At 48.9% G+C, this 18605-nt stretch overlaps 1 protein-coding gene across 1 annotated transcript in view; it reads right to left on the reverse strand.

Annotated features, from left to right (window-relative positions):
- Positions 1-15199, reverse strand: part of LOC142249128 (uncharacterized) — a 35129-nt gene extending 19930 nt beyond the window's left edge. Inside the window, exons 1-2 of the mRNA XM_075320725.1 lie at positions 14526-15199; positions 14066-14451 (exon numbers count right to left, since the gene is read on the reverse strand). Coding sequence (XP_075176840.1) covers positions 14066-14451; positions 14526-14763 — 624 coding nt within the window. The 5' untranslated portion in view covers positions 14764-15199. The remainder of the gene's footprint in view (positions 1-14065; positions 14452-14525) is intronic.
- Between the last annotated feature and the right edge of the window lie 3406 nt (positions 15200-18605).

Consider the following 18605-nt stretch of genomic DNA (forward strand, 5'->3'; position numbering starts at 1 on the left):
ACTAGAAATGCCACCTTCTGCGAAAGACGTGATAAAGAGACATCCCTCAGCGGCTCGAAAGGTGGTTTCTGAAGAGCCGTTAGCACCCTGTTAAGGTCCCAGGGTTCCAGCGGACGCTTGTAAGGTGGGACTATGTGGCAAACTCCCTGCAGGAACGTGCGGACCTGCGGAAGCCTGGCTAGACGCTTTTGAAAAAATACGGATAGCGCCGATACTTGTCCCTTGAGAGAGCCGAGAGACAAACCCTTGTCCATTCCGGATTGGAGGAATGAAAGGAAAGTGGGTAAGGCAAACGGCCATGGAGGAAAACCGTTATCAGAGCACCAGGATAAGAAGATCCTCCAAGACCTGTGATAGATCTTGGCGGATGTCGGTTTCCTGGCCTGTCTCATGGTGGCAATGACATCCTGAGATAACCCTGAAGACGCTAGGAGCCAGGACTCAATGGCCACACAGTCAGGTTGAGGGCCACAGAATTCAGATGGAAAAACGGCCCTTGTGACAGCAAGTCTGGGCGGTCTGGGAGCGCCCACGGTTGACCCACCGTGAGATGCCACAGATCCGGGTACCACGACCGCCTGGGCCAATCTGGAGCGACGAGAATGGCGCGACGACAGTCGGATCTGATTTTGCGCAGCACTCTGGGCAACAGTGCCAGAGGAGGAAATACATAAGGCAGTCGAAACTGCGACCAATCCTGAACTAATGCGTCCGCCGCCAGAGCTCTGTGATCTTGAGACCGTGCCATGAATGCCGGGACTTTGTTGTTGTGCCGTGACGCCATGAGATCGACGTCCGGCGTTCCCCAGCGGCGACAGATCTCTCGAAACACGTCTGGGTGAAGAGACCATTCCCCCGCGTCCATGCCCTGACGACTGAGAAAATCTGCTTCCCAGTTTTCTACGCCCGGGATGTGAACTGCGGAGATGGTGGAAGCTGTGGCTTCCACCCACTGCAGAATCTGTCGGACTTCCTGGAAGGCTTGACGACTGCGAGTGCCGCCTTGGTGGTTGATGTATGCGACGGCAGTGGCGTTGTCCGACTGGATACGGATCTGCCTGCCCTCCAGCCACCGATGAAAAGCCAATAGGGCTAGATACACTGCCCTTATCTCCAGAATATTGATCTGAAGGGATGACTCTATCGGAGTCCAGGTTCCCTGAGCCCTGTGGTGGAGAAAAACCGCCCCCCACCCTGACAGGCTCGCGTCCGTGGTGACCACAGCCCAGGTTGGGAGTAGGAAGGATTTTCCCTGCGACAGAGAGTTGGGAAGGAGCCACCACTGAAGTGACGTCTTGGTTGCAAGGGAAAGAGAGACGTTCCTGTCGAGGGAAGTCGACCTCCTGTCCCATTTGCGGAGAATGTCCCACTGGAGTGGCCGCAGATGGAATTGCGCGAAGGGCACTGCCTCCATTGCTGCCACCATCTTCCCCAGGAAGTGCATGAGGCGCCTCAAGGGGTGTGACTGACCCCGAAGAAGAGATTGCACCCCTGCCTGCAGAGAAAGCTGTTTGTCCAGCGGTAGCATGACTACCGCTGACGGAGTATGAAACTCCATCCCTAGGTAAGTCAGTGATTGGGTCGGTGTCAACTTGGACTTTGGGAAGTTGATGATCCACCCGAACTGCTGGAGAGTCGCCAGAGCGACGGTAAGGCTGTTTTGACACGCCATCTGAGAAGGTGCCCTGACTAGAAGATCGTCTAAGTAGGGAATCACCGAGTGGCCCTGAGAGTGTAGGACCGCCACAACGGATGCCATGACCTTGGTGAACACCCGTGGGGCTGTCGCCAGGCCGAAAGGCAATGCCACGAACTGAAGGTGTTCGTCCCCGATGGCGAAACGCAAAAAGCGTTGATGTTCGGGTGCGATCGGCACATGGAGATAAGCATCCTTGATGTCGATCGATGCTAGGAAGTCTCCTTGTGACATCGATGCGATGACCGAGCGGAGAGATTCCATCCGAAACCGTCTGGTGCTCACATGTCTGTTGAGTAGTTTGAGGTCCAGAACGGGACGGAATGAACCGTCCTTCTTTGGCACCACGAACAAGTTGGAGTAAAAACCGCGGCCATGTTCCTGGGGGGGAACAGGAATCACAACTCCTTCTGTCTTCAGAGCGTCCACCGCCTGAAAAAGTGCATCGGCCCGCGCGGGGGGCGGAGAGGTTCGGAAGAAACGAGTCAGGGGACGAGAGCTGAACTCTATCCTGTAACCGTGAGACAGAATGTCTCTCACCCATCGGTCTTGAACATGTGGCCACCAGGCGTCGCAAAAGCGGGAGAGCCTGCCACCGACCGAGGATGCGGTTCGGGGATGCCGAGAGTCATGAAGAGGCCGCCTTGGAGGCATTGCCTCCGGCGGGTTTTTGGGGGCGTGACTTAGCCCGCCACGCATAGGAGTTCCTCTGGCCTTTCTCCGGCCTGCTGGATGAAGAGGATTGGGGCTTGGCGGAGGGACGAAAGGACCTAAACCTCGATTGTATTTTCCGTTGCTGAGGTCTCTTTGGTTTGGACTGGGGTAAGGAGGAGTCCTTTCCCTTGGATTCCTTAATAATCTCATCCAATCGTTCGCCAAACAATCGGTCGCCAGAAAACGGCAAACCGGTTAAGAACCTCTTGGAAGCAGAGTCTGCCTTCCATTCGCGCAGCCACATGGCCCTGCGGACTGCCACAGAGTTAGCGGATGCCACCGCTGTACGGCTAGCAGAGTCTAGAACTGCGTTCATGGCGTAGGAAGAAAAAGCTGACGCCTGAGAAGTCAAAGACGCAACCTGCGGAGCAGAATTACGTGTGACCGCATTAATCTCAGCCAGACAAGCTGAGATAGCTTGGAGTGCCCACACGGCTGCAAAAGCCGGGGCAAAAGACGCGCCTATGGCTTCATAGATGGATTTCACCAGGAGTTCTATCTGCCTGTCAGTGGCATCTTTTAGCGATGAGTCATCTGCAACCGATACCACAGATCTAGCCGCCAATCTAGAGACTGGAGGATCCACCTTGGGACATTGAGCCCAACCCTTAACTACGTCAGAGGGGAAGGGGTAACGTGTGTCAGTAAGGCGCTTAGTAAAGCGCTTGTCCGGAACCGCTCTGGGCTTCTGGACAGCATCTCTGAAGTTAGAGTGATCGAAAAACGCACTCCGTGTACGTTTAGGGAACCTAAACTGGTGTTTCTCCTGCTGAGAAGTCGACTCCTCTACAGTAGGAGGCGGGGGAGATATATCTAACACCTGGTTGATGGACGAGATAAGATCATTTACTATGGCGTCCCCTTCAGGTGTATCAAGATTGAGCGCAACGTCAGGGTCAGAGCCCTGAGCTGCGACGTCCGCCTCGTCCTCCAGAGAGTCCTCAAGCTGGGAACCCGAGCAGCGTGAAGAAGTCGGGGAAGATTCCAAGCGAGCCCGCTTAGCCGGTCTAGGACTGTGGTCCGGGCAGGAGTCCTCCACGTGAGACCTAGGGCCCCCCCTGGGAGCGCGCTGCGGCGCGGACAGAGAGGGGCCTGGAGGCGACGATCCAACAGGGCCCGGGGCCTGTGTAAGGACCGGTCTGGACTGCAAAGCTTCAAGCAGCTTGGCAGACCATTTGTCCATAGACTGAGCCATGGATTGTGAAAGTGACTCAGAGTTTCTCAGCAAAAACGGCAAACTCTGTCCCTGCCGCCTGGACAGGGGGAGCAAGGGGTTCTACCTGAGCCGAGGGGCCCACTAGTGACCGAGGCTCCGGCTGAGCAAGCAAAACAGGGGTCGAGCATTGCTCACAGTGAGGGTAGGTGGAACCCGCAGGTAACATAGCCGCACAAGAGGTACAGGTCGCAAAATAACCCTGTGCCTTGGCACCCTTGCTCCTTGTGGACGACATGCTGTTGTCTCCTAGGAGAGTGATCACTGAGGGTATATGGGAAAAGGTATATAGCCCGACCGAACAGAAATACTAATATATATATATATATATATATATATATAGTATCTATTCCAGCACCCTAAGGGGACCAGCACCGGGTGACCGGTGTGGCTTACCGACCGCTAAGAAGCGGAGCGTGTGTCCTCCAGATTCCCTGCCTTAGGTCTCCCAGAGTTGCAGAGCTCTTTCCTAGTAATCCTCCACCGGCAGAATGCCAAAAAAATGGCTGCCGGAGCTCTCTGGGGAGGAGTGGAGCCGTGGGCGGCGCTAGAAAAGTGCGGGAATCTGGGGTCCCCACAGTGATCAGTGAGGGGGAAGGAAACATACAAGATGCTCCGGCCCTCACATCCGACGTCAGGTCGGCAGTCCCGCCCTTACCCCTGACAGACAGGCCCGGGGGCGGGAGTTTTGCTACTAGGCCGCAATGAAGCCGGGGACTAAATTTAAGACCGCGGCCGACAAGCAGGCGCGGTCGGCGCGGAAGTCCGCCGGTCTTCACAAATTAGCAGCTGCTGCAGCGTCCGGGATGAAGGCGCTCCCTGCACAGCCCCCAATGGGGACACAGAGTACCTTAGAGATGCAGGGCCCGGTCCCTGATGATGAATAGACTCCTGTCCGGCAGATTCCCACAGGGGCTGCGGAGGGAGCACGGTCCCAGTAAATGGATGACCGGTCAGGATCCCACTTCTCCCAGAGCCGCTAAGGGATGGTGAAGGAAAACGGCATGAGGCTCCGGCCTTTGTACCCGCAATGGGTACTTCAACCTTAACAACACCGCCGACGTAGTGGGGTGAGAAGGGAACATGCCGGGGGCCCCGTGGGGGCCCACTTTTCTTCCAACCGATATAACTAATATGAGAATGCATGAGTGGATGTGTGCCTCCTTCCACACAAAGCATAAAACTGAGGAGCCCGTGATGCGCGGGAGGGTGTATAGGCAGAGGGGAGGGGTTACACTTTTTAAGTGTAATACTTTGTGTGGCCTCCGGAGGCAGAAGCTATACACCCAATTGTCTGGGTCTCCCAATGGAGCGACAAAGAAAAAGTGGGATAGCACTATTGTTTTTGAGATATTTTATTCACAGTGTTCACTATATGGTAAAACTGATGTGTGGGTGTGATGCCTCAGGTCAGTGCGAGTTCGTAGACACCAAACATGTATAGGTTTACTTTTATATAAAAGGTAAAAAAAAAAAAAAAAAAAAAAAAAAAAAAAAAATCGGACGCACATTTTACGCCATATTCTGTGACCCGTAGCATTCTCATTTTTCGAGATCTATGGCTCAGTGACTGCTTATTTTTGCGTCTCGAGCAGACGTTTTTAACGGTACCATTTTTGCGCAGATGCTACGTTTTGATCGCCTGTTATTGCATTTTGCGCAAACGTGGTGACAAAAAAACGTTGTTTTGGCGTTTGGAATTTTTTTGCCGCTACGCCGTTTACTGATCAGATTAATTGATTTTATATTTTGATAGATCGGGCGTTTCTGAACGCGGCGATACTAAATGTGTGTATATTTTTTATTTTGTTAACCCTTTAATTTCCAATTTGGTGAAAAGGGGGTGATGATTTGAACTTTTAGGTTTTTTTGTTTTTATTAATTTTTTAAAACTTTTTTTTTTTCACTTTTTTTTTTATTTTTCTAGTCCCCCTAGGGGGCTATAGCGATCAACAATCCGATCACTCTGCCCTATCTGCTGATCACAGCTACACAGCTGTAAAGAGCAGATGTGCACACTTTCTGATTCACTCGGCTCCGGGCCGAGTGAAACTGAAAATAATTCATGGCTGGTACAGGAGTCATCACATGACCCTGTGCTACCATGACAACTACCGGAAGTCACGTGACTTACGATATCGGGCGGTAAGTAAAAGTTTACCGCAATCACGATTATAATGGCGCTGTCACATATTGACAGCGCCATTTAAGGGGTTAAACGGCACGAGCAGATAATTCTGCTCGTGCCTAGCAGTCACACATCTCAGCTGTGAAAATCAGTGGAGATGTGCGCCGATCGCGGCATGCTGCCGGCGGCAGACCACGGGCAGTAACATTATGACCGCTAGGACATAATATTACTGCCTGCGGTCGTTAAAGGACTTGAACCTGTGATCATCTGATCGCTTGTACTATACTTGGCAGTACATTTAACACTTACAGTTGGTAGAGGCAGATGATGGCTGAATTATTCATCATCTGCCAGGAATGATGTCGGCTTGGCACGTGAGCTCGAATGTAAGTCATAGACATGATGTGTCAGCTCTAGGAAATTAAGACCCATTTCAGTCGGATAGACCACATTTTGTACTTTCTCAGTTAGATTTTTAACCCCTTCACGACCATGGACGGATCTTTCCGTCATGGATCGTGTCCCGGTAAGCCCCGCCCCCTGCCGCGGGCAGGCGGTGTGGATCGGCACACATATCAGCTGTTTTCAACAGCTGACATGTGCGCCTACATGTTCCGAGTGGAATCGCATTCCACCCGGAACATTCACCCCTTAGATCTCGCTGCCAAAGTCTGGCAGCGAGATCTATATGCGCGCGGCCATGTTTTTTACTTACCGCCGCCCCCTCCAGACGTCACGTGAATGGTCACGTGACGTTCGGTGGTTGCCATCGTAGCACAGGGTCATGTGATGACGCCTGCTGCTATGAAGTTTCACTTTCATTCTTCCTCGGCACAGAGCAGAGGAAAAGAAGGGAATTTTGTTTACTTACCGTAAATTCCTTTTCTTCTAGCTCCTATTGGGAGACCCAGACAATTGGGTGTATAGCTTCTGCCTCCGGAGGCCACACAAAGTATTACACTTTAAAAAGTGTAACCCCTCCCCTCTGCTATACACCCTCCCGTGCATCACGGGCCCATCAGTTTTGGTGCAAAAGCAGGAAGGAGGAAACTTATAAATTGGTCTAAGGTAAATTCAATCCGAAGGATGTTCGGAGAACTGAAACCATGAACCAAAAGAACAATTCAACATGAACAACATGTGTACACAAAAGAACAACAGCCCGAAGGGAACAGGGGCGGGTGCTGGGTCTCCCAATAGGAGCTAGAAGAAAAGGAATTTACGGTAAGTAAACAAAATTCCCTTCTTCTTTGTCGCTCCATTGGGAGACCCAGACAATTGGGATGTCCAAAAGCAATCCCTGGGTGGGTAAAAGAATACCTCGATAAAAAGAGCCGAAAAAACGGCCCCCTCTTACAGGTGGGCAACCGCCGCCTGAAGGACTCGCCTACCTAGGCTGGCATCTGCCGAAGCATAGGCATGCACCTGATAGTGTTTCGTGAAAGTGTGCAGACTCGACCAGGTAGCCGCCTGACACACCTGCTGAGCCGTAGCCCGGTGCCGCAATGCCCAGGATGCACCCACGGCTCTGGTAGAATGGGCCTTCAGCCCTGAAGGAATCGGAAGCCCAGAAGAACGGTAGGCTTCAAGAATCGGTTCCTTGATCCACCGAGCCAAGGTTGACTTGGAAGCCTGCGACCCCTTACGCTGGCCAGCGACAAGGACAAAGAGCGCATCCGAACGGCGCAGGGGCGCCGTGCGAGAAATGTAGAGCCGGAGTGCTCTCACGAGATCTAACAAGTGCAAATCCTTTTCACATTGGTGAACTGGATGAGGGCAAAAGGAAGGTAAGGAGATATCCTGATTGAGATGAAAAGGGGATACCACCTTAGGGAGAAATTCCGGGACCGGACGCAGAACCACCTTATCCTGGTGAAACACCAGGAAGGGGGCTTTGCATGACAGCGCTGCTAGCTCAGACACTCTCCGAAGTGATGTGACTGCCACTAGGAAGGCCACCTTTTGCGAAAGGCGTGATAGAGAGACATCCCGCATCGGCTCGAAAGGTGGTTTCTGAAGAGCCGTTAGCACCCTGTTAAGATCCCAGGGTTCCAGCGGACGCTTGTAAGGTGGGACTATGTGGCAAACTCCCTGCAGGAACGTGCGGACCTGCGGAAGCCTGGCTAGACGCTTTTGAAAAAACACGGAAAGCGCCGATACTTGTCCCTTGAGAGAGCCGAGAGACAAACCCTTGTCCATTCCGGATTGAAGGAAAGAAAGGAAAGTGGGTAAGGCAAACGGCCAGGGGGTAAAACCCCGATCAGAGCACCAGGATAAGAAGATCCTCCAAGACCTGTGATAGATCTTGGCGGACGTTGGTTTCCTGGCTTGTCTCATAGTGGCAATGACATCTTGAGATAACCCTGAGGACGCTAGGAGCCAGGGCTCAATGGCCACACAGTCAGGTTGAGGGCCGCAGAATTCAGATGGAAAAATGGCCCTTGAGACAGCAAGTCTGGTCGGTCTGGGAGTGCCCACGGTTGACCCACCGTGAGGTGCCACAGATCCGGGTACCACGACCTCCTCGGCCAGTCTGGAGCGACGAGGATGGCGCGGCGGCAGTCGGACCTGATCTTGCGCAACACTCTGGGCAGCAGTGCCAGAGGAGGAAATACATAAGGCAGTCGAAACTGCGACCAATCCTGAACTAATGCGTCCGCCGCCAGAGCTCTGTGATCTTGAGACCGTGCCATGAATGCCGGGACTTTGTTGTTGTGCCGAGACGCCATGAGGTCGACGTCCGGCGTTCCCCAGCGGCAACAGATCTCTTGAAACACGTCCGGGTGAAGAGACCATTCCCCTGCGTCCATGCCCTGGCGACTGAGAAAGTCTGCTTCCCAGTTTTCTACGCCCGGGATGTGAACTGCGGAGATGGTGGAGGCTGTGGCTTCCGCCCACAGCAGAATCCGCCGAACTTCTTGGAAGGCCTGACGACTGCGTGTGCCGCCCTGGTGGTTGATGTACGCGACCGCCGTGGCGTTGTCCGACTGTATGCGGATCTGTCTGCCCTCCAGCCACCGATGGAACGCCTTTAGGGCTAGATACACTGCCCTTATCTCCAGAACATTGATCTGAAGGGAGGACTCTGTCGGAGTCCAGGTTCCCTGAGCCCTGTGGTGGAGGAAGACCGCTCCCCACCCTGACAGACTCGCGTCCGTCGTGACCACAGCCCAGGATGGGGGCAGGAAAGATTTTCCCTTCGACAAGGAAGTGGGAAGAAGCCACCACTGAAGAGAGGTTTTGGCTGCCAGTGAAAGAGAGACGTTCCTGTCTAGGGACGTCGACCTCCTGTCCCATTTGCGGAGAATGTCCCATTGAAGTGGACGCAGATGAAACTGCGCAAAGGGAACTGCCTCCATTGCTGCCACCATCTTCCCTAGGAAGTGCATGAGGCGCCTCAAGGGGTGTGACTGGGTCCGAAGGAGAGAGTGCACCCCTGTCTGCAGCGAACGCTGTTTGTCCAGCGGAAGCTTCACTATCGCTGAGAGAGTATGAAACTCCATCCCGAGGTAAGTCAGTGATTGGGTCGGTGTCAATTTTGACTTTGGGAAATTGATGATCCACCCGAACCTCTGGAGAGTCTCCAGAGCAATGGTCAGGCTGTGTTGACATGTCACCCGGGAGGGTGCCTTGACTAGGAGATCGTCTAAGTAAGGGATCACCGAGTGGCCCTGAGAGTGTAGGACCGCCACCACGGATGTCATGACCTTGGTGAAGACCCGTGGGGCTGTCGCCAGGCCGAAAGGCAGTGCCACAAACTGAAGGTGTTCGTCCCCGATGGCGAAACGCAGGAAGCGTTGATGCTCTGGTGCAATCGGCACATGGAGATAAGCATCCCTGATGTCGATTGAGGCTAGGAAGTCTCCTTGGGACATCGAGGCGATGACAGAACGGAGAGATTCCATCCGGAACCGTCTGGTTCTCACGTGTCTGTTGAGCAGTTTGAGGTCCAGAACGGGGCGGAATGATCCGTCCTTTTTTGGCACCACGAACAAGTTGGAGTAAAAACCGCGACCACGTTCTTGAATGGGAACGGGAATCACAACTCCTTCTGCCTTCAGAGTGTTCACCGCCTGAAAAAGTGCATCGGCTCGCTCGGGGGGCGGAGATGTTCTGAAGAAACGAGTCGGAGGACGAGAGCTGAGCTCTATCCTGTAACCGTGCGACAGAATGTCTCTCACCCATCGGTCTTGAACATGTGGCCACCAGGCGTCGCAAAAGCGGGAGAGCCTGCCACCGACCGAGGATGCGGTTTGGGGAGGCCGAAAGTCATGAGGAGGCCGCCTTGGAGGCGGTTCCTCCGGCGGTCTTTGGAGGACGTGACTTAGACCGCCATGCAGAAGAGTTCCTCTGGCCCTTCTCTGACCTGTTGGACGTGGAGGATTGGGACCTGGCTGAGGGCCGAAAGGACCGAAACCTCGATTGAATTTTTCGTTGCTGAGGTTTGTTTGGTTTGGACTGGGGTAAGGACGAGTCCTTTCCCTTGGATTGTTTAATAATTTCATCCAATTGCTCGCCAAACAAACGGTCGCCAGAAAATGGCAAACCGGTTAAGAACTTCTTGGAAGCAGAGTCTGCCTTCCATTCGCGTAGCCACATGGCCCTGCGGACTGCCACCGAATTGGCGGACGCTACCGCTGTACGGCTCGCTGAGTCCAGGACGGCGTTCATGGCGTAGGACGAAAAGGCCGATGCCTGAGAAGTCAAAGACACAACTTGCGGAGCAGAGGTACGTGTGACTGCATTAATCTCAGACAGACAAGCTGAGATAGCTTGGAGTGCCCACACGGCTGCAAAGGCCGGAGCAAAAGACGCGCCTATGGCTTCATAGATGGATTTCATCAGGAGCTCTATTTGCCTGTCAGTGGCATCCTTGAGCGATGAACCATCTGCCACTGATACTACGGATCTAGCCGCCAGTCTAGAGACTGGAGGATCCACCTTGGGACACTGAGCCCAACCCTTAACTACGTCAGGGGGGAAGGGGTAACGTGTGTCATTAAGGCGCTTAGTAAAGCGCTTGTCCGGAAATGCTCTGTGCTTCTGGACAGCATCTCTGAAGTTAGAGTGATCGAAAAACGCACTCCGTGTACGTTTAGGGAACCGAAACTGGTGTTTCTCCTGCTGTGAAGCCGACTCCTCTATAGGTGGAGTTGGGGGAGAAAGATCTAGCACCTGGTTGATGGACGCTATAAGGTCATTTACTATGGCGTCCCCTTCAGGTGTATCAAGATTGAGAGCAACATCAGGGTCAGAGCCCTGAGCTGCGACCTCCGCCTCATCCTCCAGAGAGTCCTCATGCTGAGACCCCGAACAGCGTGATGAAGCCGGGGAAGGTTCCCAGCGAGCCCGCTTAGCCGGTCTGGGACTGCGGTCCGTGTCAGAGTCCTCCCCGTGGGACCTAGGTGTCACCCCAGGAGCACTCTGCTGCGCCGACCGAGAGGGGCCTGGAGGCGATGAACTCACAGTGCCCGGGGCCTGTGTGACCGATCTGGACTGCAAGGCTTCTAGTATCTTAGCAGACCATCTGTCCATAGACTGAGCCATGGATTGTGAAAGCGACTCAGAGAGTTTCTCAGCCAAAACTGCAAACTCTGTCCCTGCCACCTGGACAGTGGAAGCCGGCGGTTCTACCTGAGCCGAGGGTCCCACTAGTGCCCGAGGCTCCGGCTGAGTGAGTGCCACAGGGGCCGAGCATTGCACACAGTGAGGGTAGGTGGAACCTGCAGGTAACATAGCCGCACAAGAGGTACAGGTTGCAAAATAAGCCTGTGCCTTGGCACCCTTGCTCTTTGCGGACGACATGCCGTAGTCTCCTCTGAGAGTGATCACTGAGGGTATATAGCCAAAAGCAAAACAATGCGGCCGAACAGAGAAAATGTATACAAATATATATATATATATATATATATATATATATATATATATATATATATATATATATATATATATATATATATATATATATACACACACTTCGGCACCCAAGGGGGGCCAGCACCGGGTAACCGGTGTGGCTTACCGACCGCCCAAAGCGGTTGTATGTCCACCAGATTCCCTGCCTGGGCCTCCCAGAGCTGTAGAGCTCGTTCTGAAATCCTCCACCGGCAGAAGTGATTGTAAATATGGCTGCCAGAGCTCTCAGGGGAGGAGGGAGCCGTGGGCGTGACTAATAAAGTGCGGGAATCTGGTGCCCCACAGTGCTCAGTGAGGGGGGAGGAGAACACCTAAGTATGCTCCAGCCCTCACTGCCGACGTCCAGTCGACCGTCCCGCCCTTACCCCTGACTGGCAGGCCCGGGGGCGGGAGTTATGGTACTAGGCCGCAGAAGCCGGGGACTAAATTTAATAACGCGGCCGGCAAACAGGCGCGGTCGGCGCGGTAGTCCCGGTCGTCACAAAAAAACAGCAGCCGCTGCAGCGTCTTTAACACAGGCGCTCCATGCACCGTCCCCAAGGGGACACAGAGTACCTTATAGATGCAGGGCCTGTCCCTGATGATACTCAGTCTCCTGTCCGTCAGATTCCCCCAGGGGCTGCGGAGGGAGCCCGGTCCCAGTGAATGGTGACCGGTTAGGATCCCACTTCTCCCAGAGCCTCTAAGGGATGGGGAAGGAAAAACGGCATGTGGCTCCAGCCTTTGTACCCGCAATGGGTACCTCAACCTTAACAGCACCGCCGACTTAGTGGGGTGAGAAGGGAGCATGCCGGGGGCCCTGTTAGGGCCCTCTTTTCTTCCATCCGATACAATCAGCAGCTGCTGCTGACTAAAATGGGAGCTTGAGTGAATGTGTGCCTCCTTCAACACAAAGCATAAAACTGAGGAGCCCGTGATGCACAGGGGGGTGTATAGGCAGAGGGGAGGGGTTACACTTTTTAAAGTGTAATACTTTGTGTGGCCTCCGGAGGCAGAAGCTATACACCCAATTGTCTGGGTCTCCCAATGGAGCGACAAAGAAAAGAAAGTGACTATTTCTGCTGTTTACAGCGGTATAGCTGTGATCAGCAGATAGCAATCAGCAATCGGATTGCTGATCGCTATAGCCCCCTAGGGGGACTAGTAAAATAAAATAAAAAAAGTAAAAAAAAAGTTTTAAAAAATTAAAAAAAAAACCTAAAAGTTCAAATCACCCCCCTTTCCCCCCATTGAAAATTAAAGGGTTAAAAAATAAATAAATATACACATATTTGGTATCGCCGCGTTCAGAAATGCCCGATCTATCAAAATATAAAATCAATTAATCTGATTGGTAAACGGCGTAGTGGCAAAAAAACTCCAAACGCCAAAATTACGTTTTTTGGTCGCCGCAAGTTTTACGCAAAATGCATAACAGGCGATCAAAACGTAGCATCTGCGCAAAAATGCTACCATTAGAAACATCAGCACGAGACGCAAAAAATAAGCCATCACTGAGCCATAGATCCCAAAAAATAAGAACGCTACGTGTTTCGGAAAATGGCGCAAAACGTGCGCCACTTTTATTGGACAAACTTGTGAATTTTTTTTAACCCCTTAGATACAAGTAAATCTATACATGTTTGGTGTCTACAAACGCGCACCGACCTCAGGCATCACAATGACACATCAGTTTTACCATATAGTGAACACCGTGAATAAAACATCCCAAAAACTATTGTGCGATCACACTTTTTTTGCAATTTTTCCACACTTGGAATTTTTTTGCTGCTTTGCAGTACACCATATGGTAAAACTTATGGTTTCATTTAAAAGTACAACTTGTCCCGCAAAAAACAAGCCCTCATATGGCAAGATTGACGGAAAAATAAAAAAAGTTACGGCTCTCGGAAGAAGGGGAGCAAAAAACAAAAACGCAAAAAACGGAAAGTGCCCCCGGGGCTGAAGGGGTTAACATGTGCTGTGACCGCTGTTACCTGTTCTTGTATTGTACTAAGAAGGGTCTTCGCCACTAACAGATCATCAGGTGTTATACCCTGCCCGCCGGCCATGTCTGCGCTGCTGGATACAAGCGTGGGCATAGACATGACGTAATTGTCGTGAAGGGGTTAAAGGGTTGCCATTTCCATATCGAGAGGCACCGATGATGTCCAATCCCCAAAAGCCTGGCAGAACGTGTGCAGGGCCGGCAGGGGAATATGTCCTACTGATTAGATAGGGCACGTGTATGATTGCTGCCGGCCCTGCACTTGACAATGATCCGTCATCAGTCACCTCCCAATGTGAAAGAGACACTGGAATTTGAAAGAAGCATTTGCTGAGTATCAAGAGGAGCCTGTAAGCAATGCCGCCATTCCTCAAATGTGCCCAATTATAAAATAAAATTAGACTTTACCGGCACTTGCTGCAGCTGCGGGAACAGTGGGTGTTTCCCCTGCAGAGCCGCATGGACGGACTGTAGCACATGAGGAAGATCGATGCCAAATGTCCGTAATATGACGCAGAATTCTCTCCCTTGTAGGTGCAGGGTCTCAATCATATGGAAGAAGGACGGGAGGATCCAGTGGTAGTCCTTTCCATCTTCGCCCCGTTGGGTAAACCTCTTGTCCGCTTCCCCCCGCCACTCCAGCAGCTTCATGTGATCAGTGAAGACCCCTCTGAAGCGTTGTCCCATTTTATTGTCGCTAAAGCTCCCGTCGCGACCAAAGTGCGTGTAGTAGTTGACGGCTTCTTCGCATGGAGGCTTCACCGAGGGTTGATCGCTGAGCCACTGCCACTCACCTGAAATGAAAATGTATTATTAGGGACAGGGGTGGGATCTGGGGACCCTTGATCTCGGCTAGGAAGGTACTCACCAGTGTCACTGATCTGTCCCCAAGCAACAGTGCTCAGATAGGAATTGAGTGCGGTTCTGGGACCCTGACCAGTGGCCGCGTCCGACACCAGAATGGTGTTATTCAGGTCCAGGTGAAGGATTAACTTCCTTTTCTTCGTTAACGGAACTGGAAGACATTGCTGGACACTGCCACCTCCTGCCGGCTCGTCTTCCTCTTCTCCTCCATTAGTGACCATGAGACGGCTTCCATTATCCATGGTCAATTTTTTAGTTTTTGTATTTAAATAAAATAAATTTTCTATAAGCAGAAAATGATCAATATAATGACTACAGTTTGGACCCTAAAAAAAAGTCAAATAAAAAAAAATATGTCTAAAAAAATAAAATATTAAAAAAAAAAAAAAAAAAAATATTATTATAATAATAATAATAATAATAATAATAATAATAATAAAGTAAATCTATGATCCTTCTTTAACCCTAGAACACATACCTGGGGCCCCGCAGGCCTGCTAGGTTACTTGTTTTCTATTGTAGATTTCTATGGTTGCGCGTTCTAGGGTTAATTATGTTTTAATTAGAACTAGAAAGACACAAAATTTAAATATGAAAAAAATAAAAAAAATATACTAATTTATGACCCTCAAAAAATATATTGTAGTCTTAAAAATAAAATAAAAAAAATATTTATCACCATCCTCTACAGGTTAAAAATAATTTTAATTAGAACTAAAAATAATGAAATATTGAAAAAAAAATATTTAAAAAGTAAATCTATGACCCTTCTTTAGATATATTTTAATTAAAACTAAAAAGACACAATTTAAAAATGAAAAATATAAAAAAAGAAACTAATTTATGACCCTAAAAAAATATATTGTAGTCTTAAAAATAAAAAAAAATATTTATCACCATCCGTTACAGGGTAAAAATAATTTTAATTAGAACTAAAAAAAGAAGTAAAATAATGAAATAATGAAAACAAAATAATTTAAAAAGTAAATAAATCTATGACCCTTCTTTAGATGTTTTAATTAGAACTAAAAAGACACAATTTAAAGATGAAAAATATAAAAAAGAAACCAATTAGTGACCCTAAAAAAATATGTGGAAGATAAAAGCAAAAATAAATTATTTATGACCATCCATTACAGGTTAAAAATAATTTTAATTAGAACTAAAAAAAAAGCAAAATAATAAAAGATATTGAAGAAAAAATAATAAATTTAAAAAGGAAATAATCTATGATTCTTCTTTAGACGGAAGATATGTTTTAAATCTAACTAAAAAGACACAAAATTAAAATACGAAAAAAAAACTAATTTATGACCCTCGAAAAATATTTTGTAACCTTAGAAAATATAAAACAAAAAAAGAAAACAGTATTTATGAATAATCTTTACAATTTAAAAATAATTTTGATTAGGACTAAAAAAAAAAAAAAAAAAAAAAAAAAGAAGTACAATAATATTGAAAAATAAAATTTAAGTTAAACGTAAATCTCACTTAGACATTAAGATGTTTTAATTAGAACTAAAGACACAAAATTAAAATACAAAGAAAGAAACTAATTTATGACCCTAGAAATAATATATTAAAATAAAAGAAAAAAAAAATATTTGACTATCCTTACAAGTTAAAAATAATTTTAATTAGAACTAAAACAAAAAGGACAACAATAATATTGAAGAAAAAAAAATAACTTAAAGTAAATCTGACTTTTTTAATTAGAACAAAAAAGACTCCAAAAAATTAAAATACGAAGAAAAACAAATTTATGGCCTTTGAAAAAAAAATTTTAGCCCTAAAAAGAAAAAAAAAAAAAAAGAATGAAAATTATTTGACCATTCTTTACAAGTTAAAAATAGTTTTAATAAGCACTAAAAAAAACCCGTAAGTACAAAAATAAAGTTAAAAAGTACAAAAAAGCGTTCTATGACCCTTCTTTAGCCTCTCAAAAATGAGATTTTAAATTAGAAAAATTTAATTAGAAAAAGAAAAAAAAAAGTAATATATATTTTTTTAGATATTAAAAAATAATCTCCATTAATAAAATAACAAAAAAACCAAAATAAATTGTAATTAAATAAAAGAAAAATGAAAATGTAATAAATAAAATTAAAAATATAAATGTTTAAGTAAACGTTTAAAAAACCAAACAAAATTCCTAAGTCCTAATATGGAGCAAGTGACTTGTCAGATGGGAAAAGTCTTAACCCTTTCTTGTGTGGAGGTGATAATTATCTGGCGGAGCTCATTACTGCGGCGGGGGGATGGCTGTTGGCCTCCGATGCTCTGACTCCTGTGAACGCTCCGCAACGTATGGGCAATTCCTCTTTCCCTAAATATCAGAACCTTTGAATTAGTCGTCAGAGGAGCTTTGCCGTTGCACCAATGAATTGTGATTTAAGGAGCAAACTCCGCACGAGGCGACTGCAGCCTTAATGTCATTTTACCATTGTGTCAAATCTGTAAAAGAAGAGGGAAGAAAATGGAAAAATCAAGGTCAGAAATTAATTCATAATAATAATTTTATTCAATTATATAGCGCTATTAATGCCACAGCGCTTTACATACATTGGCAACACTGTCCCCATTGGGGCTCACCATGTAAATTCCCTATCCCTGTTTTTGGAGTATAGGAGGAAACACATGCAAACACGGGGAGAACATACAAACTCCTTGCAGATGTTGTGCATGGTGGGATTTGAATCCAGGACCCCAGCGCTGCAAGACTGCAGTGCTAAACACTGAGCCACCACAAGACTGCAGTGATAACCACTGAGCCACCACAAGACTGCAGTGCTAAACACTGAGCCACCACAAGACTGCAGTGCTAACCACTGAGCCACCACAAGACTGCAGTGCTAAACACTGAGCCACCACAAGACTGCAGTGCTAAACACTGAGCCACCACAAGACTGCAGTGCTAACCACTGAGCCACCACAAGACTGCAGTACTAACCACTGAGCCACCGTGCCGTCCATTCTTAAAGGGGTTGTCCAACTCTGGGAACTTTTGATTGAAAATCTTACATGCAGGTATTTAGGGCTAAAAATCATTTTTGCAATTAGGTTTCATTCATAATTTTGCCTTAAATAGCCTCCATTTGCATTGGTGAGTGCAGAATGAGTTAACTGAGAATCTATTAGTGAGCTCGTTTTGATCTGTCTTTTTCTGAGCTTCTCTCTGATGATTTACGACCTCCGACTGCATCAGAGATGAATGTGTAAAGGTTTTAATGAAACCCAACTGCAAAAAATATATTTTTAGCCCCAAATCCATTCATTTACTTAAATTGTCCCAAACCTTTGTAACGAGTCAATAAACACGTCAGATGACCTCAGGGTACCTCAGGCTGAGTATCTCAGGGGGTCCCAGCCCTCCAGTATCTGAGGGGGTCCCGGCCCTCCAGTATCTCAGGGGGTCCCGGCCCTCCAGTATCTCAGGGGGTCCCGGCCCTCCAGTATCTCAGGGGGTCCCGGCCCTCCAGTATCTCAGGGGGTCCCGGCCCTCCAGTATCTCAGGGGGTCCCGGCCCTCCAGTATCTCAGGGGGTCCCGGCCCTCCAGTATCTCAGGGGGTCCCGGCCCTCCAGTATCTCAGGGGGGGACGACCCTCCAGTATCTCAGGGGGTCCCGACCCTCCAGTATCTCAGGGGGTCCCGACCCTCCAGTATCTCAGGGGGTCCCGACCCTCCAGTATCTCAGGGGGTCCCGACCCTCCAGTATCTCAGGGGGTCCCGACCCTCCAGTATCTCAGGGGGTCCCGACCCTCCAGTATCTCAGGGGGTCCCGACCCTCCGGTATCTCAGGGGGTCCCGACCCTCCAGTATCTCAGGGGGTCTCGACCCTCCAGTATCTCAGGGGGTCCCGACCCTCCAGTATCTCAGGGGGTCCCGACCCTCCAGTATGTTGGCTTTCATCTGTCCCCTGTCCTATCCTTTATATACTCAGGAATGATCAGGAGCCTTCGGAGGTGTCTGGCAGCCGCTTATCTCCATATACAACACATAAATGTTGTTGCTTAGCAACAAAAGGCGAGTCCTGTCTGTGACAACTCCAGACCACCAGGACGGATGAGGGCGCAGGAGTCATCA

The sequence above is a fragment of the Anomaloglossus baeobatrachus genome, chromosome 8 (genome assembly GCF_048569485.1).
Source record: "Anomaloglossus baeobatrachus isolate aAnoBae1 chromosome 8, aAnoBae1.hap1, whole genome shotgun sequence".
NCBI lineage: Eukaryota > Metazoa > Chordata > Amphibia > Anura > Aromobatidae > Anomaloglossus > Anomaloglossus baeobatrachus.